Source organism: Equus quagga, chromosome 5 (assembly GCF_021613505.1).
Source record: "Equus quagga isolate Etosha38 chromosome 5, UCLA_HA_Equagga_1.0, whole genome shotgun sequence".
NCBI classification, from domain to species: Eukaryota; Metazoa; Chordata; class Mammalia; order Perissodactyla; family Equidae; genus Equus; species Equus quagga.
In genome coordinates, this window is record NC_060271.1 from 130258208 (window position 1) to 130280556 (window position 22349).

The 22349-nt window shown below is 43.1% G+C and overlaps 1 protein-coding gene across 2 annotated transcripts; it reads left to right on the forward strand.

The window, feature by feature from the left end:
* The first annotated feature begins 232 nt into the window (after positions 1-232).
* On the forward strand, positions 233-22227 carry E2F6 (E2F transcription factor 6). 2 transcript variants are annotated; one of them, XM_046662850.1, is made up of 8 exons: positions 238-840; positions 4520-4612; positions 8750-8804; positions 10956-11172; positions 12811-12966; positions 14313-14427; positions 19645-19783; positions 20240-22227. In XM_046662850.1, exons 3-8 carry the CDS (start codon positions 8798-8800, stop codon positions 20287-20289), a joined length of 684 nt encoding a protein of 227 aa, XP_046518806.1. In that variant the 5' UTR covers positions 238-840; positions 4520-4612; positions 8750-8797; the 3' UTR covers positions 20290-22227. The 2 variants fall into 2 exon arrangements, with proteins under 2 accessions (XP_046518805.1, XP_046518806.1); XM_046662849.1 differs by lacking the exon at positions 4520-4612 and having other exon boundaries at positions 233-840.
* The last annotated feature ends 122 nt before the right edge of the window (positions 22228-22349 follow it).

A 22349-nucleotide genomic window follows, 5' to 3' on the forward strand; every position in this document is an offset into this window, starting at 1 on the left:
CAAATTCAAATGAATATCTCCTGTGCCCGCCACAATATCTGACACGGCAGGTAATCAATAATTCATTCATCAAATGAAAGAAACGAAGGAAGAAAAAGAAAGGAGCATGTAAGAAAATTCCATGACGGTTTGGTTACAGACATTCACTACGCATCGGCACGGGGCAGGTGCCTGAGATGAGCGGAGGGAGTTCGAGAATAAATTAACATTCCTGCGCACTCAGAACTTTCATTTATTAGTGTCGTTCGTGTCCAGAATTCCGAGGCGACAGTCGCGTTTTCCCGGCTGCCTCTTTTCTCCCGCCCCGTTCCCTTCCTCGGGGATTCCTGCTCCACGTCTTCCTTCTCCTTCGCCATCCTCTCCGTGGATTCCGCCGACCGGGGTTTCCCGGGCTCCGGCCGCTGGGAGAGCACTGTGCGTGGGAGCGGCCCGGCCGCAGCAGGCATGCGCAGTGGGGGCGGCGCACTGCGCATGCGGAAGATGGCGGGCCTGGCGTCCTGAGAGTCCCGGGTCACCCTGCTTTTCTCCCGCCCGCGCTGTAGCGCCCGGGGTCGTGGGGCGGTGGCGCTTTCGTCCGCGGGCCGGCCTGGCCAGGCGGCGCCTCCGAGCAGGCCGCGGGCCCCGTTCGTGCTTGGCCCCCGGGACCCGGCGTGTTGGGGGCGGCGCCCGCCCCGAGCGGGAGAAGGCGGGAGAGCTCGCAGGGTGCGAGGGCCGGCCGGCCGGCTGGGCAGCATGAGTCAGCAGCGGCCGGCGCGGAAGCTGCCCAGCCTGCTCGTGGACCCGGCGGAGGAGACGGTGCGCCGCCGCTGCCGCGACCCCATCAACGTGGAGGGCCTGCTGGTAAGCCCCGGGCACGGCCGGCGCGGCGCGGGTTGGGTCTCAGCCCAGCCGCCGCCGCCTCTCCGCGGGGCGGCCGCGCTGACGTCGTCCGGGTCGTGACCCCCGGGCCTGACCGGGCCGTGGCTGCCCCGCCGCCGCCGGCTCCCGCGCTGCCTGTCCTGCGCTGGGAACCCCACCGGCCGTGCGCTCGACTCTCGCCCTCTCCTTTCCACACCTGCTCGCAGAGGTGCCGTCTGCCCCCTTGGCTTTTCTCTCGGGCCAGCGAGCACTGTTGGAGCAAATTGCCCAACTTTGCGTAGAAAAGCATGTTTTCCGACTTCCCGGGCTTCTCAGCCTATCTCTGCAAGCTCTCGTTTGTTCTTGTCTTCAGCCTCCTCTCCCATTCTCCTGCTTGACTGCAGCCATTTAAAACCTTGTCCACACCTCCCGTTTCCCGCCCCACAGCTCCCGGTTCAGCAGATTGTCTTCAGTCCTGTCTGACAGAGAAAATGGAAGGGAGATTGGGCTCCCTTCCTGCAAAAGGTTCATTTCCCCTATTCTTGCTCTAGACAGATGCACCATATTCTCCATGGTTCTTAGGGCTCTGGATGAAGCCATTATTTTCCATTTCTTCCCATATTTTCAAGTTCTTTGCTGGTTTCTTCCCATAGCTAGTAACAGCGTTTACCGAAGTCAGTATGCTCAGTCCTCATGGGAACTCAGTGCCCCAAAATAGTTTATGAGCGTGATCTAATTTAACTCCTCAACTGCAGTCCTAAGAGATTATTATTCTTGTTTGACAGTTGCCAAAATAGACTTGGAAATGTTAAGTGGCTTGCCCGTGGTTGGATGGTACATAGAAAAGCTTGGATTTAACCTCAAAATGTGGGGCTCCAAATGGTAAATTCTTAACTTCTTAAACTGCATCCTAAATCCGTCCCCATCTTAAAAGGTCCCTCCCTTAATTCCAAATGCCCTTCCATCTACTGTATCCCTGTCTCCACCCATTCACAGCCACACTGAGAAAACTGCACTTGCTCACCTCTCCTTAGCACCTCGACCCGCTGCCAGGGGACCTCTGCCCTCAGCACAGCTCTGTGTGTTCTAACCAAGGTCACCAGAATGTGGTTGATTTTATCAGATGTTTCACTCCTCTGTATAGTTTTGACACAGTTGATCCCTCACTCTTGTTGGAGACTTGTCATTGGCTCGTTTGACCCACATACTCTTGATGCTCCATCTACTGGTCTGGCCTCTCCTGTGCTCCTTTGCAAACTCCTCCTCCTATTCCGTACATGTTGGTGTTATTCAGGATTCTCTTCTTCCTTCTCTACACACTCTTCATGTGGGGTGTCATTTACCACTCTCATGACTTCTCTTACCTTTACATATATTGCTGTTCTTAATCTTTGAGAATTTGATAAAAGCCCTGAATTCTCACGATGGAAAAATACTTAATTTTGCATTTAATATCAGTAGATATGCACATCCCTTGAACTCTTTGATATTCTTATGCACTGTGATAGTTTCAGTCACCACGTCATAATAACTCCCAGATCTATAAATCCAGCTCAGAGCTTTCCAACTGTCTACTAGACATCTCTACTTAGATTTCAAACTCATATATCCAAAATTGAATTCATTTCCTTCTTGCCTAAGCAAGCAACAACCTCGCTATTACCTTTCTTAGTAAATGATACCACACCCACCATATTGCCCAAGCTAGTATCCAAAGCCTCATCCTGCATTTTCCTTTTTTCAAACTGACCCCCTCCCTTTTCCCAATCTAATTAAAATTAATCACCAAGACTTGCCGCTTCTAAACGTCATCTGCCTTTTGGATTGTTGCAGTGTCTTCCTAAACAGTTTTCCTGCATCCAATCTTGCCCCTGACTTTTCTGTATATTCTCCACATAGTAACTAACCATAATGGTCTTTTTAAAGCATGTTTCTGATCATGTCATTTGGCTTCAAGAATCTGTCATGGTTCCCAGTGCTCTCAGGATAGAGTAGAAACTTATTAATATAATCTAGCCCCTGGTTTTGTCTTTCTTGAACTGCTTATTGTTGCTGAATTTTCTGTATTTCTGTATTCTTTTGTACCCTGACATATCCATGCTCCGCCTGCCAAAAGAGCCTTCTTTTTTTAAGCACACCTTTTCTTGTTACCTCCTATGGTTCTTCAGGTCTAGATTTATAGGTCACTTGTCTGGAGCCTTCTGGCCTCTCAAGACTGGGTTAGGCACTGCTTTTGTGCTCCCAAAGCACCCTGTGCTTACTCACCCCCTCTTTGCAATGTGTGGCTGTTAGGTCCCTGAGTGCAGCCACTGTTCATTTCATTGTTACATCCCCAACACATTTGGTGCCTCTCACAAAAAGATTTGGTTAATAGTTATTGAATGAATGAAATAGGTACTCTGTAAATGTTTGAATGTGTGAGTGTTTCTTTTCCTTCCTGTAGAGTGGTGATTTGAACACCTATCTCAGAGTTTTTTAGTTGGCTAGTGACTGGAGGTTTTTAGTAAACTTTTTGTTGCTATGCAGAGATTGGTTATGTATCTGGCTGAGTGATGTTCTCTGGGTAGATGGCTTGAAAACTGGAATTCTGAGAAGGGAGAAAATAGTATTGGTTGGAGATGGAACTTAGTCTGCATATTGAAAAATAAAGAAAATTTGAGTGAGTGAGGAGAATGCAATCACCGTGGAGAAAGGTATATTTCCAAAGAGTTCTTAAAGGGAATTACTCCCCTAAACAGGCAGTCAGTACAAAGAAGCTTCTGTATAGATTTTTAACCAATTTAGAGTCAATACTAAAGATTTTAGTCCCTAAAGCTCACCTTTTGTTCTTTTCTTTCTCCTTTGAGATCTCAAATTTAAAGGGTAGGTCTTCAGATGTGGGAGTTGGAGCAGGAGTAAAATAACTTGGAATGTGCTGATTTGCCCATCAGGAGCTGCCGGTTCCTGGAGAGCCGTGTGCACTGAGATCATCCATTGTGATTTTCAGTTTGAAGGCCTCTGCCTTCTCCATTAATTTCCCAGCCAAGCTCAAACAGGCTAGGTAGTAAACCTGAACAAGTGAGGGACAGAAACAGTTGGAGGATTGAAAGGGAAAGTTTCTTAGGTAGTCTAGTCTTGAGGTTTGAGGACTACTAGGCTCTCCCTTGGCATCCCCTTGGGGAAATGATCTGAGAGAAACCTCCCAGTGAGACTGCCTTAAAAGAATAGAAACTTTGACAGTGCCCCCCACAGTGAGGGCAACAGTGTCCTGCTGGCACCTGGGCAGGTTAGTTCCATAGAAATTTGAGGGAGTGTTCCTCTGGGAACTGCCATCCTAAAGATGCTGAAAAGGTCAAAAATAAGTGTTCTGCTTAGGAACCACTTTGACAAGGCTTCTCTCGGCTAATCTGAGACAACTCGAGCCTCAAAATAACAGATTTTGTACTCATAGAATAAAAGAAGAGTCCAGACTCCTCAGGTGTAGTAGAGCTCCTCAAGTACAGTTCCTGCAGATCTTTAGAACTGTGAAAGTGAAAGGCAAGTTGTCTGACCCCACACACCCAGCTTACAGCATGCACAGTGGTGCACACACAGGACAACTGCTCTGGACATTCCTGCGCATAAAGGAGAATGGGAGTCACCGAGGAGTAACTGGTCCACTTCTGAAATGCAGCCTGGTAAATGTTGGAAATTTCTTTATTAGGTCTCGAAGCCTGGGAATAATTCTCCATGCTCTCAGCTCTACTTCTGGGCTCTTGGTTCCACTGTCTGAGTCTTCCTATCTTTTTCATGAAAGGTAATACCTAGTTGTAGCTGAGTGTTTTTTCAGCCTGCTTCCTGTCAGTAGAATTTTGGGTGTCCGGTGGCCTCTTTTCAGTTTGAACTGTCTGTCCCTTTTAGTCCAAGCTGGCAGTGTTTTTGCTGGTATAAGTCTCTCAAAAACTGTGTGGATCTCCTGTGAATCTTGTTGTAGTTCAGTCAGTAGACAAGAGTCCTGCCCATGGATTTATTCAAGATAAACCCTTCTCTACCTTCGGCTCCTGCTGGGATGGCTGAGGCACAGTGCCCAGAAGCTTCCTAGAGGCCCTATCATTAGAGTGAGAGAATCTGTGAGGCTCATCCTTAATCTCTTTCTAGGGCCTTTTGTGTGACGGAATAGTATCATCTTTGATGGCCTTAACCAAAAGTTGTGCAGTCACACCCTCACCTTCATCTTTAGATTGTGTTCTTCTCGTGGTGCCTTTGATTTGGTCTTTCTCAGAGGCCATTTCTTAATTTTTAGTTTCTAGAGAGGCTGAGAATTTTTAAAGCCATTAAGTCCTCTGCTCAGTTTCTTTCCCATTTTGCTATGAGCTGCAAGAAACAACCAGGTGCCACCATCAACAGTTTGCGTGGAAATCTCCTTCATTAGCCCACCAAGGTGATTGACACCTTCTACTTTGCGCAGAGCCGCAGCTGGCAGTGTTGCTGAGCGCTCCGTCTTAGCGTGACAGGGATTGCCCGTCCTTCAATTTCTAGCAACACGTTCCTCCTCTCCTTTTGAACCCCCACTGGCAGTCCTCAAAATCCAGATTTCTGCCTACAGTCTTCTTCAAGACCACTTGGTCGTGAACAGACTTTTTGGTCATTATACTGTGGTTGTATAAGAGAACGTCCTTGAAATACACACTCAATATCTGGGAGTCTGCAGTTTACCTCAAATGATTCAGGGAAAAAATGCATTTGTTTGTCTAGAGAAAAAAATGATAAAGCAAATGTAAAACATTAACATTTGGGGCATTTGGGTGAAGGGTGTATGGCAATTCTTAGTACTATTTCTGCACCTTTTCTGAAGGCTGAGATTAAAAATGAAAAGACAGTAAGTGACCCTGAAAGGAGCTCATGTAGTCAGTCTCCTGTTGAGGGGCCTCAGTTGTTCCTCAGCCTGATGGGAGCCCCTCTGCTCCATCTCCTGTCTCCTTTCCTCCTCTGTACCAGGGCCCATACATGCATGTGGAGCCTCATCAGTGTCCCTCCAGGGGCAAGGGGCACTGCTGGGACCTGAGGGGCCTGAATGACTTGGGGCCTTTTTTTTTTTTTTTTTGAATAGCTCACTAACTTTTGTGTGAGGAAACATTTATTCTCAATTTTCTGATTTTAAAGCCACTTCAAAAGGAGAAATCCTATCTAGTCCCCATACTGCTCCCAGAAAAGCTCCTGGCCTATCTGTTGAGTGCAGTTCACCAAAGTTAGAGTAACTGGCAAGGCTTGCTGGGATTGGCAGGCTGAGTCTTTCCACATGATGAGTGTTGTATTTTAAAACAGAAAGTGAGGCTTCTGTTCTTTCAGAGATTCTTATTAATGATGTGCCCAAGAGGGAGCCTTCACCCTGTGTCCTTGCGTCTGTAAATACTCATTGTTTCATAGTTCTGAGTGATTTATCAGTTGAAGTCATCTATGACAAGGTACTATTTCAGTCTCCATTCGTTGTTTAACAAATATTAAGCAAGTGCCTGAATGTGCCAGGCGCTGTTCTGGTTCACAAAAGAAAAGACTAATAATAGTCTCTTGTGCTTGCAAGGATTTTGCAATTTATAAAACTTCTCATTTAATTTTCACAATAGCTTGGAAAATGGGCAATAAAGTTATATCACTAGACCATGTTACACCATGGTTAGGATCTCCCGGCATCTAAGAAGTCACAGATTTGGTAGTCCTGAACCCAGTGTTAAGCCAAGAACTATTTTTAATATAAAGGAGTTGAATGTGTCATTGCTCTGGGCACTTTGGAAATCTCTGGAATTGTGAGACCTGTAAGATTTATGCATATCGAGATGTCTGTGCTCAGAGGCCGTGGTGCTGTGTGATTCCTTTGAGGTAAAAAGTTAGTGTTTTCATATTCAAAGGAAAAGAAATGGATGGGTCCTTTTGGAGTCTGTTTTCCCACAAATCTCTATGTAGTCAATATGTAGTGCAATTGCATTTATAGCAGAGAAGGGGAGGAAAGAAAGTCATACTTTCTCATGTTATGATGCCTAATTGAGGTGCTAGCCCTGTGCCAACCTATGAATAGCAACGGTCTAGATGAGGAGACGAGGTGGGGCACATGGAGCAGAGAAAGTGCCCTTCTGGAGTGTGAGGAGAGAAGGCAGCAAGGCAGCCTTTAGGGGAACCATGACGTGCTGTACCCTGTGTAGGATGTGGCCCCGCTACTCTAAATTTTAAAGAACTGAAGCCTTTTTGCAACAAGGCACCTGTGAGCTCTGCTGTGTTAACCTTTTCCGCGTGCATTCTCAGGACTGCACTAACGATAGTAAAGTTTATTCTAACATTATAGTAATCAAAGCAGTTTGCTACAGATACGTAAGTGACCAGATCATGGGCAGAATAGAAAACTCCTACACAGACCTTTATATGTAACAATTTAGGATATTTATGTGTGTTTCAAATCAGTGTGGTGAGGATGGATTTTATTCATATAAGCATCCTGCTACAGTAGTTAGACTCTGTCTCGTCCTGTATTAGCAGGAGGGTTAAATGTAAAAATAGAATGACGGTTGGTCTGGGCGTCTGATGTTTGACTTTAACAGGACTGCCCTTCAGTGCTTCGCTGTTGGATGCCATGTTTGCAAGTCACCGTTGTCACTGCTGTGTAAGAGAGCTAGCCAGACTTCGTCCTTGCGCCCAAGGCAGGCATTCCCAACTCTGGTTTTGCACGCCCCAGCAGGTCTTCATTTTCCTTTAAATTTTAACAACTAAATTAATTTTAGAGCAGAATTCTATTTCAGTGGTATTATTCCATACTAAGTTGACCTGCTAATAGATACTATCATCTTGCTGTAGATGTTATGGAAATCGTTGTGCCAAGGATTTATAACACTGAGATAAACAGAGAGCTGCTTAGCTCTCCCCTTGCCTTCAGGCTTCCCCCTGCCCCCAGTCTTTTTGCCGCAGTGCTACCTTACTTATATCCTAAACCAGGAGTTTGAATATGTCATACTCCTGTTCAGAAATCTGGCGATTCTGCACTGGTTACAACATAAAGTCCAGACTCCTTCGCCTGACTTTCACGCCCTCTGTGTTGAGCATGGTGTGAGCCCGCCCTTCAGCTTCAGTATTGTCACTTTCACTCAGGCCACACAGGTGGGTTCTCAAAAGGTGCCATCCGATTTATATTTTCATACCTTTGTTCATTGCATTTCCTGCACCGGGCATCCTGTCTTCTCCCTCCCTGCCTCCCTCCCAAAGCTCCCACAGATTCAGGCAAAATCTGGCTTGTCCTTCAAGGTTTCGCTGGGGATCCGCTTCCCTGTGAACCTTCTGTGATTTCCCTCTCTAGGTGCATCTGTAGCACTCCTGTTGGTTCTACTCTGCAGCCAGTTTTGTACTTCATTCTAAGCATGTGGCTAATATGGATTTCTGTTTACGTGGCTTTATCTAAAGGTTTTGGGAATGCATGGCTGCCTGTGAAAGTTTGTGAGCAAATTTTTTGAAGCTACTTACACTTAAATAGCAAGAGGTGAGCATTTGTTAGTTTAGAAATATCTTACACCTCTGCTGAGCTTTCCCAAGTTAGGGACGGTGTCCTGATCATCCTTGTATTCCTTTTTAGCCTCAGTACCTGATGCAGTTAGTTAATGTCTGTTCAGTAATAAATTCTCATTCATATTTTCTCCCTCCTTCACCATTCCTTTCTCCCCCTGCCCCTTTCTCTCTCTGACCACTTCTTCCATATCTCTGGAAGTCTGTGCGGTTTTAGAAACTTAAATCTGTGAACATTGTCAGGTGTGATTATAGTCGAAGTAGCTATGGTTTGGAAGAAGGGCTGCTTTTATCACACCCAAATTGTTACCCCCGGGTAAAAAAATCTTTTATATTATCCATTAAGATGCTGTGCTTTTGCATTGTTGTTTTTAAATTATTAAGTTAAATTTCTGTATCTTCTTTTTTCCAGCCATCAAAAATAAGGATTAATTTAGAAGATAATGTACAGTATGTGTCCATGAGAAGTAAGTTGATTCCTGAATAGATTTTAGGTTTTGTAGTTTGAACTTCATGTATTTAAATAATTTATTTTAAATGTACATGAGTTGATGAAGAACTTACACAAAATTTTTTATTTGTACACTGAAATGTAAAGCTTGGAATTTCAGCAAAAACTCCTGAGGTCGTGGGCTGAATGACGTGCACAAATGCCAGTTTATTCTCCACTGCTTTGGAAACGTCATTTTTACAATAGAATGGTCTGTGTTGAAGGATGTTCTCACAGAGTTCTCTGAGAGCAGTGCTTGTTGCTCTCAGTGGACCTGAAGGCAGTTTGGTGTCAAGCTGAGGACAGCCCTGCCCTCCTGGCTTCTTTTCACTCCCTTTGCTCTTCCCTCCCACCCCTGTCGTGGGTCGGTGTTCAGTCGGTCAAGGAGATGGAATCCCAGTGCTCTAGTTCCCTGGCCTTCCGGGAATGGTTATGATAGATTGCCCCACCCCGCCCTTCCCCTTTAGTTTGGTCCTAATCTCAGTGGATAGATGGTACATAGATGCCCATGTATAAATCTTACTGTCACCCCTTCATTTCTCTTCTGCCCTGATCAGTCTCACCCATAGCTGGTCCTCAGGTTTGGTCAGTTTTACCTGGGAAGTGCTTCCTTCTTGTGTCCCATCCCCACCGACTACCAGTAATGTCTAGCTTATTGAGCTTTTACAATGCCTGGCCCTATGTTGAGCTCTGTGTGGATTATCGCAACAGCCCTTCAAAGCATAGGTGTGGCTTGTTACTCGTATTTCATACCCTGAGTAAACTGAGGTGAAGTCAATTGCGCAGAGAGGATTCTGCCCCACTCTGCTCTGCCCTGAGCCCACAGGCCCAGCCACTTAGACTGCTGTTGCTTGGGTCGGTTCTCACTCTCCCAGACTGAAGCAGGGGGACAGCCTCCTATGTAGGCTGTTCGTTTCCAGGCTCTTCCACCCCCGAACCCCTTTCCTTCTGCTGCCCGTGGAGTTTTTCTAACATAGAAATGCGATCATGATATCACTCCACCTTAAATTCTTCAGTGATGCTCTATTACGTATAGAGAAAATTCTGACTCATTTATTTGTTTTTACTTATTTGTGTTGAATTTAAAAGACCCTGGAAGGTGGTTTCTTGCTCTACTTTGCAGCGTCTTCTTCCAGCGCTCTGCTGCCCACACCCATCACTAAAGCTATATCAGCTGTGGATCCCCCAGATAGACTGCGTTCTCGAGTGCTGCTTTGTCTTTTCACGTTTCCTCTGCCTTGCTTAAACCCCTGCCCTCCGTTAGAGTGGGAGGACACCTTCCTCTTCATCTTTCTGTGTTCCGCTCCCATTCGGAGGCCTTCCCGATTTCCCACTCCAGTTACGGTTTTATTTCATCTTCTCGAGTGACTGAACACCTCCCGTAGCACTTGTCTCAGGGTTGTCATAGAACTCCTCATAGACTCTGGAATGCCTTCAGTTTGAAGACCTTCTTAATCACATTTATATCCCTTCAGCAACTGTCACATTATAGATGTTCAATTAATATCTGTTCTTTATAAAATAACTAACGTGGTAGGAATATACTTATCCTGAGCTTGTAAGACTGTGTCTTGTGAGTAATTTAGTATAATTAAATATGTGCTTTTTTTTTTTAAGGTTTTATTTTTCCTTTTTCTTCCCAAAGCCCCCCAGTACATAGTTGTGTATTTTAGTTGTGGGTCCTTCTAGTTGTGGCATGTGGGACGCCGCCTCAGCATGGCTTGGTGAGCAATGCCGTGTCCGCGCCCAGGATCCGAACCAGCAAAACCCTGGGCCACTGAAGTGGAGCACGCTTTGGCGGCCCAGGGTTCACTGGTTCAGATCCTGGGTGCAGACATGGCACCACTTGGCAAGCCGTGCTATGGTAGGCGTCCCACATATAAAGTAGAGGAAGATGGGCATGGATGTTAGCTCAGAGCCACTCTTCTTCAGCAAAAAGAGGAGGATCGGCAGCAGATGTAAGCTCAGGGCTGATCTTCCTCACACACACAAAAAAGCTATGATTTGATCAGTGTGTAGAATTTCTGTCAATGTCTATGCTTACTGATCAAGAGGAAATAAATGATTTTTTTAATGGAGTTGAGAAGGAAATGCTATCTAAAATTTTACAAATGTGTTTGTTTCCCAGAAGCTCTAAAAGTGAAGAGACCTCGTTTTGATGTATCACTGGTTTATTTAACTCGAAAATTTATGGATCTTGTGAGATCTGCTCCTGGGGGTATTCTTGACTTAAACAAGGTTGCAACAAAACTGGGAGTACGGAAACGAAGAGTGTATGACATCACCAACGTCTTAGACGGCATCGACCTGGTCGAGAAGAAGTCCAAGAACCATATTCGATGGATGTGAGTTGGTTTCCAACTTTTCATGGCGTTCTTTTACTTCTCGTTAAGTGACAATACCATGCTTAAATCAAATGCGCTATCCGCAGTTTTTTCACAATTTGAAACAAGTAAGATGTGACTTCTTGTTAGAAAAGGATTCTGTGAAATTTTCTTACATTGTCCCACAAAGTACATACGTATTTTTTCCTACTTACGACTAAATAAGAGCCATAGACATAGAATATCATTCCAGTATTATGGAAAAGTTAAATGGAATAATGATTAGTTTTAAGATTTTTCACTTCTCAAGATCATAAAAAGGGGACATCTGCTTGTATAGGAGATTTTTAAAAAAGTATTTCTTGAGTTCCAGTTGATTATTGATATGGAAGGAAATCAGTTAAGGGTGTAGAACAGTGATTCTTGCTTGATAGTGTGGGGAACACTTAGAGGCCTCGAGCCCAGAGGTGCTAATTTGGTTGTTCTGGGGAAGGCAGGAATCTACGTGCTTAACAAGGACCCCATGCGATTGTGATACAGGTAGGCTGTGGATCACACCTGGAAACTGCCCTGAATGGGAAAAAAGCCAGAAGACTTGCTGTCTAAAAGGCAGTTGCTAAAGAGTTAACACATGGTTGGGAAGGATCCCCTGGAAGGAGGCTACCATGTGGGTATGGGGGATGTGTGCACAGGCACACGCAGAGGCACGTTCATAAGAAGAAGGCTGTTATGCGCACACTAGGTGTGTATTGGGATCAGTAGGAAACAGTGCCAGCATGTGAGAACATAGACACCTTTCAGGCAAGGGAAAAACCTACCAACAAAGATCATGAAATGACTAAGTAATTAACTTAGTTATTAGAGGAAAGGGGGTCATAGAGGAGGTTAGTTTTTCAATAGTATGGAAATGCAGATTGAGTTCTAACTTGACCATGTTTACTATATAACAGTAAGCAACACTTTAGGGGTTAATGTCAGATTGCATTCTAAATCACTAATTGGAATCAGATTTGAAAACTAGCAAGCAAAAGATAAAGTGGTAACAGCCTTTTCCTTCTTTGTTTTCCATAAAGATTGAAGAAAAAAAATGAGTATCAATTGTTGTTTAGGCTGTATCATGTTGTGGTAGGCAGTAATAACTGAAGAAAATATATCTTTTAAGAAGAATGAATATAATCATTATATTTAGATAGAATATGCACAGTAGAGAAGAATACACACTTACAGAATTTAGCAGAGGAACTACCATTTAGCAAATTTTGTTTTTCATCCGTAAAAACTAAGGGACCAAAAGATTATAACTTGTCAAATGTTATGCGGTTAAATCGTAGAGCTGGGCCTTAAACTGGGTGTTATTGACTCTTAGTTCAACTCATTAAACTTCATTAAGCTTTTCGTACTACTATTAATTTCCATAGAGTTATGATATATTTTTTAAAGTCCCAATGTAAGGGACTAGAAATGTGGGCAAAAACCAGTTAATGTAGAGGAAGAATAATGGGTGTCTGGAATAATGGGAGTACCTGGGTGTTGTCTGTCATTGTGGGAAACACCTGATGTAAACGTTTGGAGAAAGGCCAGTAACCTAACTTGTGTGATTCTGTAATAGCCTAGATGCTCTTGATGATGATCTTTTTCTTTAATACTTTTCTTTTAAAGAGGATCTGATCTTAGCAATTTTGGAGCAGTGCCCCAGCAGAAGAAGCTACAGGAGGAACTTTCCGACTTATCAGCAATGGAAGATGCTCTGGATGAGTTAATTAAGGATTGCGCTCAGCAGTTGTTTGAATTAACAGATGACAAAGAAAATGAAAGATATCCTTTAACTCTGTACCTTTTAAAAAAATTTCTCCTTCCAAAGCAGGTTACTTTAAGTAGTCGGATCAGTTTGGGGATTTCACTAGTACATTTAAGATACAAAATTAGACCTTTAGACGCTAAAGAAAGTAAAGGCTTAGTAGTATAGCGTCAAACATACACAAGTAATGTCCTTGCCTCAGCATCTTGGTGTGACATCTGTGCAGAGTAAGCACTGCCTCATGACCTGAGCAGTGCAGTGACAGACCAAGTTCACATTTGCACTTACACTTAAAGTAGTGGTGCGTTCTTGTTTGTTTGTGTAGTCTGAATACTGTAAAGATGGTAAAATGTTTGCTGGCCTTTGTGAAATTCATGTTTTCCCCAATTTGTTAACTAAATCTTACTTCTGAAACAGAGTGAATTGCCGTTGTAATGGTACCAACACTGCATTCTAGTCCATAAAGCCTAGCATAGCCGAATGTCAGCACTGCTCGTAAGCTCAGTGTCTCTGGGACCAGAGTGGGGGCCTCATCCTTGGTACTTCTCCTGATCTTCTCCTGGGTCTTCTGGACCTTTCTGCTTCTCTGTACCCCTTGTTGCACCTTTTTGAGGTGTCAGTGGTTCTGAGCTATTCGATGCTTCAAATTTATTTCAACTTTACATCAGTCAAAACCCCTGTTTCCACAGTCCAGTTACTAGAAGGGAAAAAAGTGCTGACATTACTACACTCAGTCAGAAGGTCTGTGGATTAAAAAAAGGAGGCTGGGGAAACCCAATAAGTCACATAATTGGTAAAATTTCAGGCAACAGTAAAACAAGATGAAAAATAGTGAGTTGGAAAATAATTTTGGATGAGGGAAATCCCAAGAGTACATGATAGTCCTGAAAAACTTATTTTTTAAGTTGTTTCTGCTTTTTATAGATTTTTCCCACCTTGTGTTTTAGGGGATTCTCACCCAAACTCTGAATATTTTTTCCCAAAGTTTGTAAGATCTAGCAATGAATAGAGAATGGGGGCCGGGGAGTGGGGATTTGAATACTCTCATGAGTTGTGTTTGTGTTACAGATTCAGACTTTAGTATTTTTCTCCAGAAATTGTCATCATAATCACAATAGTACAGTTTAAAGCAACTCTTTGAATTATATATATTATAAAACTCTATAAAATCTTAAGAATTGTTGATGTAATACTAAGAATTATGTAAGAAAATTTTTCTTACAGACTGCTTTCCTTAATTGAGTTTATATCCCATAAAAACTTAAAGATACTCAAAGCTGACACTTGCATTCATGTATCATGAGAGAGAAGTTACCTCCCCAATAAGTAGTGTTCTGCTTAGAGATCCTTGACTGATTTTCACACTTGCGTATGTGACATATCAAGATATTCATAGCATCCAAGCCTTCCATGAACAAATCGTTATTGCAGTTAAAGCTCCCGCAGAAACCAGATTGGATGTTCCAGCTCCCAGAGAAGTAGGTAGCCCTGCATTTTTTTTTTTTGAGTTTATAATAGTTTACATCAATGTGAGATTTCAGTTGTACATTGTTTCTTGTGTGTCACCACATAAGTGCTCCCCTTCACACCCTCTCCACCCCCTATCCCCTTCCCCTGGTAACCACTGAACTGTTTTCTTTGTGGGTTTGTTCACATTCCATGTATGAGTGAAATCATCTGGTATTTGTCTTTCTCAGTCTGGCTTATTTCGCTTTGCATAATCCCTCCAGGTCCTTCCATGTTGTTGCAAATGGGATGATTTTGTCTTTTTTTATGGCTGAGTATATTCCATTGTGTGTATATATACCACACGTTTATCCAGTCATCAGTCGATAGGCACTTGAATTGTTTCCATGTCTTGGCTATTGTGAATAGTGCTGTAGTGAACAGAGGGGTACATATGTTACTTTGCATTGTTGATTTCAAATTGTTTGGGTAGATACCCAGTAGGGGGATATCTGTGTCATATGGTCGTTCTGTTTTTAGTTTTTTGAGGAATCTCCATACTCTTCCATAGTGGCTGCACCAGTTTGCATTCCCACCAGCAGTGTATGAGGATTTCCTTCTCTCCACACCCTCTCCAACATTTGTTATTTTTAGTCTTAGTGATTATAGACATTTTAACACGTGTAGTTTATGTAGTTTTGATTTGCATTTCCCTGATGATTAGTGATGTTGAACATCTTTTCATGTGTCTATTGGCCATCTGTATATCTTCTTTGGAAAAATGTTCATATCTTCTGCCCATTTTTTCATCGGGTTGTTTGTTTTTTATTGTTCAGTTGTGTGGATTCCTTATATATTATGGAGATTAACCCCTTGTCAGATAAATGATTTGCAGATATTTTCTCTCAATTGGTGGGTTGTCTCTTTGTTTGGATTGTAGTGGCTTTTGCCTTGCAGAAGCGCTTTAGTCTGATGAAGTCCCACTTGTTTATTTTTTCTTTTGTTTCCCTTGTCTGAGAAGACATGGTATTCGACAAGATCCTTTTTAGTTCGATGTCAGAGAGTGTACTACCTATATTATCTTCCAGGAGTTTTATGGTTTCAGGACGTATCGTCAAGTCTTTGATCCATTTTGAGTTCATTTTTGTCTATGGCATGAGATAATGGTCTACCTTCATTCTTTTGCATGTGGCTGTCCAGTTTTCCCAACACCATTTATCAAAGAGACTGTCTTTTCTCCGTTGTATGTTCTTGGCACCTTTGTCGAAGATTAGCTGTCCGTAGATTTGCGCTTTTATTTCTGGGCTTTCAGTTCTGTTTCATTGATCTGTGTGCCTGTTTTTGTACCAGTACCTGCTGTTTTGATCACTGGCTTTGTAATACATTTTGAAGTCAGGGATTGTGATACCTCCAGCTTTGCTTTTTTTTTCTTCTCAGTATTGCTTTTGCAATTCACGGTCTTTGGTTGCCCCATATGAATTTTAGGATTCTTTGTTCTATTTCCATGAAGAATGTCATTGGGATTCTGATTGGGATTGCATTGAATCTGTAGATTGCTTTAGGTAGTATGGGCCCTTTAACTATGTTTATTCTTCCAATCCATGTGCATAGAATGTCTTTCCATCTCTTTATGTCATTATCAGTTTCTTTCAGGAATGTCTTACAGTTTTCATTGTATGTGTCCTTCACCTCCTTGGTTAAATTTATTCCTAGGTAGGTTATTTTAGTTGTGATTGTAAATGGAATTGTATTCTTGAGTTCTCTTTCTGTAAGTTCGTTATTGGAGTATAGAAAAGCAACTGATTTTTGTAAGTTGATTTTGTACCCTGCAACTTTACTGTAGTTGTTAATTATTTCTATTAGTTTTCCAATGGATTCTTCGGCATTTTCTATATATAAGATCATATCATCTGCAAACAGCGAGAGTTTCACTTCTTCACTCCTATTTGGATTCCTTTTATTCCTTTCTCTTGCCGAAGTGCTCTGGCCGAAACCTCCAGTACTATGTTGAATAAGAGTGGTGAGAGTGGGCATCCTTGTCTTCTTCCTCTTCTCAGGGGGGTGGCATTCCGTTTTTGCCCATTGAGTATGATGTTGGCTGTGGATTTGTCATATGTGGCCTTTATTATGTTGAGTTAATTTTCTTCTATCCCCATTTTCTTGAGAGTTTTTATCATAAATGGCTGTTGGATCTCGTCAAATGCTTTCTCTGCATCTATTGAGATGATCGTGTGGTTTTTACTCCTCATTTTGTTAATGTGCTGTATGACATTGATTGATTTGGGGGTGTTGAACCATCCCTGTGTCCCAGGAATAAATCCCACTTGATCATGATGTATGATCTTTTTGATGAATTGCTGAATTCTAGTTGCCAAAATTTTTTTGAGGATTTTTGCATCTGTGTTCATCAGCGATATTGGTCTCTAGTTCTCCTTTTTTTGGCGTCCTTGTCAGGGTTCGGTATCAGAGTGATGTTGGCCTCATAGAATGTGTTAGGAAGTGTTCCATCTCACCTAATTTTTTGGAATAGCTTGAGAATGATAGGTATTAAATCCTCTCTGAAAGTTTGGTAGAATTCCCCAGGGAAGCCATCTGGTCCTGGGCTTTTATTCTTTGGGATGCTTTTGATTGCTGTTTCAATCTCTTTCCTTGTGACTGGTCTGTTCAGATTGTCCACTTCTTCTTGATTTCAGTTTTGGGAGGTTGTAAGAGTCCATTTCTTGTATATTATCCATTTTGTTGACATATAGTTTTTCATGGTATTCTCTCATAATCCGTTGTGTTTCTGTGGTGTCTGTTGTTAATTTCTCCTCTTTCATTTCTAATTTTATCTGAGCTTTCTCTCTTTGTTTCTTTGTAAGTCTGGGTGGCCCTGCGTTTTTAAGATTTAAAGAGAAAGGTGGGCCAACTGCTTAGGCTCTGCCGTATTGCAGTGACACAAGCTTTATAACCATTCTGTGCTGTTAGCTGCGTACCTGAGACTGCTCTGGACACTTTACGCATTTTAAGTTGTTTTGAATAACACAAAAAATGAAGTAGTCATGATTGTTATCTTCTCAAAGATGAGGAACCTGAAGCACAGAAAGATTAACTAACTTTCTCGCAATCAGACAGTAAGTGACAGAACTCAAACCCAGATAGTTGGCTTCAGTTTGTTCTAAACCATTGTCCTATAACGCCTCTTAGAGGAATTACCAAGAATTGGCTCAGTCTTGAAGTTCCAAAAGGCAGACCTGGTGTCAGCCAGGGCTCTAGGCTGACTAACCAAACTCATAAAAGACTAAGGAATGAGCTACAACACTAAGTTACACATTCAAGATGAAGAGTAAAATTGCTGTGTGAGTGAAAATATTACCAGCTGCCAGCTGCTTAGCACACTCTTTCCCTTGTAGGAAAGTTTCTATTGAAAGATAATTGTGCTCAGAAGGTTGCTTGGTAAGGATGGAATCAGAACCAAGGAGTGTGGCCCTTCTTGGGGCAGAGCGTCAATTCTGACCGCATGATAGACCATCGGTGCCCACAGGGATGTCCTCACCGCTGCTGTAGGGCTTCACCTCCCTCGAAGGAAGAGTATCCTCACCCCCCGCCTCCCGTATCATCTGGCTGTTGTTCAGATTAGAGCCCATGTTGTCACTTGACGGCAGGTTATCCATCGAGTAAGGAACAGCTTTCTTTTCCTCCAGTCACACTCAAATTGTGACTTCTCGATGATGTTTCCTAGTTGTTTTATTTGGATTTAGATACATCCAAGTCTCCTAAGTAACATTTATATTCAATATGAGTCATTTCACAGATATTGAAACTTAAAAAAAAAACGTAACCACTAATCTTTCAGACTTCCTTACCTTGGGGCATGATAGTCCATTCTGCAGTGACTGGTAGGTTTTTGGGTTTTGTTCCTCTGCTATGAGCTGCTTCAGACTGTAATTGCTAAATCTTGCTGAGCCTTTTGATCATGCCCATGACATTTCTTAAAGGCCCATTTAAAAGCTGATGCACATGGACCTCTGGGCAGCCATTCCCAGCAATAGGGAAGGTAAGGGAGCGATGGATGAGAGCATCTGACTCCGCTGTGGTCAGGGTCCACGGTGATCTGGGGATCTAGTGCTGGGCAGGTGGACTGGCCTTCGGGTCAAATCCAGCCTGCTGGTTTTTGTGAATAATATTATTGGGACACAGCCACATGCCCATTTGTTTGGATGTTGTCTCTGGCTGCTTTTGCTCTCTAATGGCAGAGTTCTGTAGTTGTGAAGGGAAGGTATGGCCCACAAAGCCCAAAATATTTGCCATCTCACCCTTTACAGAAGACATTTCCCAGCCCCTGATTTCATGGAATATGAGGTCTTCAGCTGGCTGCCAGGTCTGAGCGACAGGAGTTTCTTTGATCTGTTGAGTTGTACGAGGTGTACCATTCACACCAGCCCTGACCTGGCAGTCTAGAAGCTGAGCATAGATGTTCTCCAGCCTGCCTGTCTGGTACCAGGAAGCTGTAGAAAGGATGACACCTGCGTTTTTGAGACCCTCTGATATGCCTTGTCTCCCTGAGCGCCTCTCATGGGATCCCAGTGAGATGGGAGCCATGCTGTCTCTGGAACTTAGCCCAGGCCCAAGTGCGTGTAAGGGAAGAGAACTGCCAGGATGTTTCAGCTGAGCCCACTCCCAGTCAAAACACAGAGGAATCCTTTATAACTGGACCTGCTCCTTAGGAATTTAGCCTAATTCTCAGGAGAAGCACCCAATTTCCAGATATCTTATGGATTTTAATATTTTAAATTACATGAACAATATTTCATCTTGATCTCATCTTTCTTTTTCAAGTGGATGAAAGGATGGTCCTTTGAGTTAGCTCAGTACCTCATCAGTGGCTGAACTCCAAACACACCCTTATCATTTGAGGCTACAGGGGGTTTTAGATTCTTTTGTCGTCAAAACACTGATTTGACTCTCAAGTACAGACTCCATGAAGGAGTCCTTGAGTAGAGAAGGACGGGCACGTGAGTCCTGAAGTGTTCAGATTATGGCTGTGAACCCACCACTGTGTGCTCAGGCTGCTGTTTTAACTACATGATTCGGCCAGTTAATGCAACTGAAGCCAAGTATGTGATTTTCTCAGGTTAGATGATAGAAAGGAAACTACCTGAATTTAAATGTTCAGAAATGTGCATTGAAACTTCTGTAGTCTAGTAAGTGGGGAAAAGAAATTAGTGAATTCTCTCATTCCTCTTGATGTTTTATGTGTGTTTTGCTAGGACTCTATCACAGTACACATACGGAGCACCAAAGGCCCCATCGATGTGTACTTATGTGAAGTGGAGCAGGGCCACTCCAGTAATAAAGGTGTGGGGGCCTCTTCATCTAATAGCAAACACGCAGAACGCCCTGATAAAGGTAAACGTACCCATTTTGTGATTATAAAAATTTAAGATTCTGGTGATTTTAAATATGTATATAGTTTTATAAATGCACATTATAGCCTTAAAGATATGATTACTCTTCCTAGCCACAAAAACAGGAGTTAAAAAGTACAAGGTAATTCTTACTACAGTTTAGACTGTTTCTAACCATTGTATAAATTGCCTGTGGTTTTGATACCAGTGGAAAACTCGAGATGTGTGGTGCCCTGGTGCTGCTGCCTGCCGCCTTCTCTGACAGGAGCTCTCAGGAACGCCTGTGATTCCAGGTTATTCTCTCGAGACTGAAAACATGTGCCTTTAACATAAGAATATGGCTCTTGACCAGGGATCTTCAGGGATTTTGTTAAGCTCTTGAATTGTATGTTCCATTACCTGTCTGTCTTTCAGACCCTCACTTAGGAGAATGTCTGTGATGTTTGTTGTTTTTCAGAAGAAAATCCTCCACAGCAAAGTGAAGAACTGCTTGAAGTGAGCAACTGATGGCGTGGCGAACTCGTGTGTTGAGTTTCCTTTGGAACGTCCTGTGTGGGTGAATTATGCGTCAAGTTTGATTCTCAGCAATAATCATCGTGAAGTTTTCTCCTCAGTTAGCAGCGGCACGGCCAGCTGTGTCTGAGTAGTTCACCACTTCGATTACTGGATAATTATGGTTTCCGCATTCAGAAACACCTCTTTTTATGATTATTCACTGCTTTTGTCAGTGAGATAGACATCTTGCCTAGTGAAATAAGTTCATCACAAAGAGTATCACTGAAACAGATGGTCAGGCCTGAAGTGGACAGTTCTTCATGGACTCTGCCCTTTCCTCAAGGATCATGTGTCAGCATCACAAAAGAAATTGCCTTACACAAGTTCACGTTGCGATTAGCTGGTGTACGTTGGATGGGTGTACACACGCATCTAAATGAGGTGTCTTTGTATATATCTGTATAATGTTTGGATTACTTATGAAATATGTCTAAGTGAAACTTTTCACCTTGTACAGCCCAAATAATGTATATATGGAAAGGAACAAATTCTCTAATTTCTGTGGTATCTATAACTTATTAGAATCCTCTGAATGAGGGTTAGAGCAGAGTTTTTTCCGAGCTTCTACATGTAGAAGTGTAAATGTGCTGTACATTTAAAGGTCGTGGCTTTAATTGCAGTCCTTCGATATGGTTCCCAGTGCTAAAGTTGGACCTCAAGCTCCCTGCAGAGTCGTCGTGTCTGAGCAGACTGGTGGCATGCCCCAAGCTTTAGGCGCAAGTGTAGAAATGCCATCAGGTAATGGCTTAATTCATTGCAAGACATGAATTCAATCATGGTGAAAATTGGAAACTATTTTAACCTTTTTGCAATCAGATTTTGTAATGTGTTTGTGTATGTATGCAACCTTGCTCCTTAATCAAAGGGGTTTACTTATGATGAGTTAGTTCTGCCCTGCCCTCTGTCCAGCTCTAGCCCCACGTTTCCAAGTACCTAGCTATTTCTACCTCATTGGGTAAGTCACTTACCACTCTGTGCCTCCGCTGACTCAGTGGTTTACCATTAGACTGTGAGCTCCTTGAGGGACTTTGTCTGAATCATTGTCATACCCACCGCTTGCCTGGCACATAAAAAGTGCTCCATAAATGTTTGAACAAAGCAGTGAGTAAGTGAGTGAGTGAATTGTGAAATTAGACCAATAATACTTGGCTTGTCTGCCATACAGGGTCTTGTGAGCATCATTCAAATTTATGTTTTCAACCTGTTGCTTTCAAAGGAATACTTGAAAGCAACTTGAAATTAAGGCTATGTATAGAAAGATTTAACATAGAAATCAGAAATCAAAATAGTGAAAAATAACTGTTTAGGATTCACGTACCTATGAGCTCCAGTGGCTTTGCCAGTCCTGTCCCTCGCTGAGACCAGACCCCTCCCTCAGTGCCCGCTGGCTGCTTTCTCGAGGCCTGGGACTGCTCTTTGTGCTCCTCGTGTCGGACATGCTTGCTGAACGTGCGAGTTCAGGCAGGAGTGTGTATAGCTAGCTCAGGTGCTCCGCGGGAAGAACTGAGCTCTGCGTAAGGATTTGGCAGACGGCAGTTTATATGTGAGGTCTAAAACCGTGAGAGTAGGTGAAGTCATCTGAGAGGATATAGCGGGAGAAGAGGAGAGGCCCGTGAACATCTGTATTTGAGGGGAAATACGGAAGAAAAAGCCTTTCCTGAGAAAGAATAATGAGAAGAGGGGAAAAAAATAACTAAAGGTAGTGCCCCAAAACCAACCAAGGAAGCGTCGCCAGAGGTGAGCGCGTCGGTGCTGGGAGCAGTTCAAACTGTGAAATGTGATCAGTGTTCTCCTTTACAGATTGTTCTGAGGATAAGAAGAGATCATGGAAGCAAAAGTCCTTTGTAAACTGTAGACGTGCTGTATAAATGAGTGTTTCTCATCACTCCATCTTCAGGTGTTTGGTGTCTTCTTTTTACATCTGCTAAAGTAAGGTCCTCAGAACTAGCTTCCAGGCTGCTCCTCTCACTCCATCCTCAACGTCACCGCCCATCTCTCTCTGTGTACGCTAC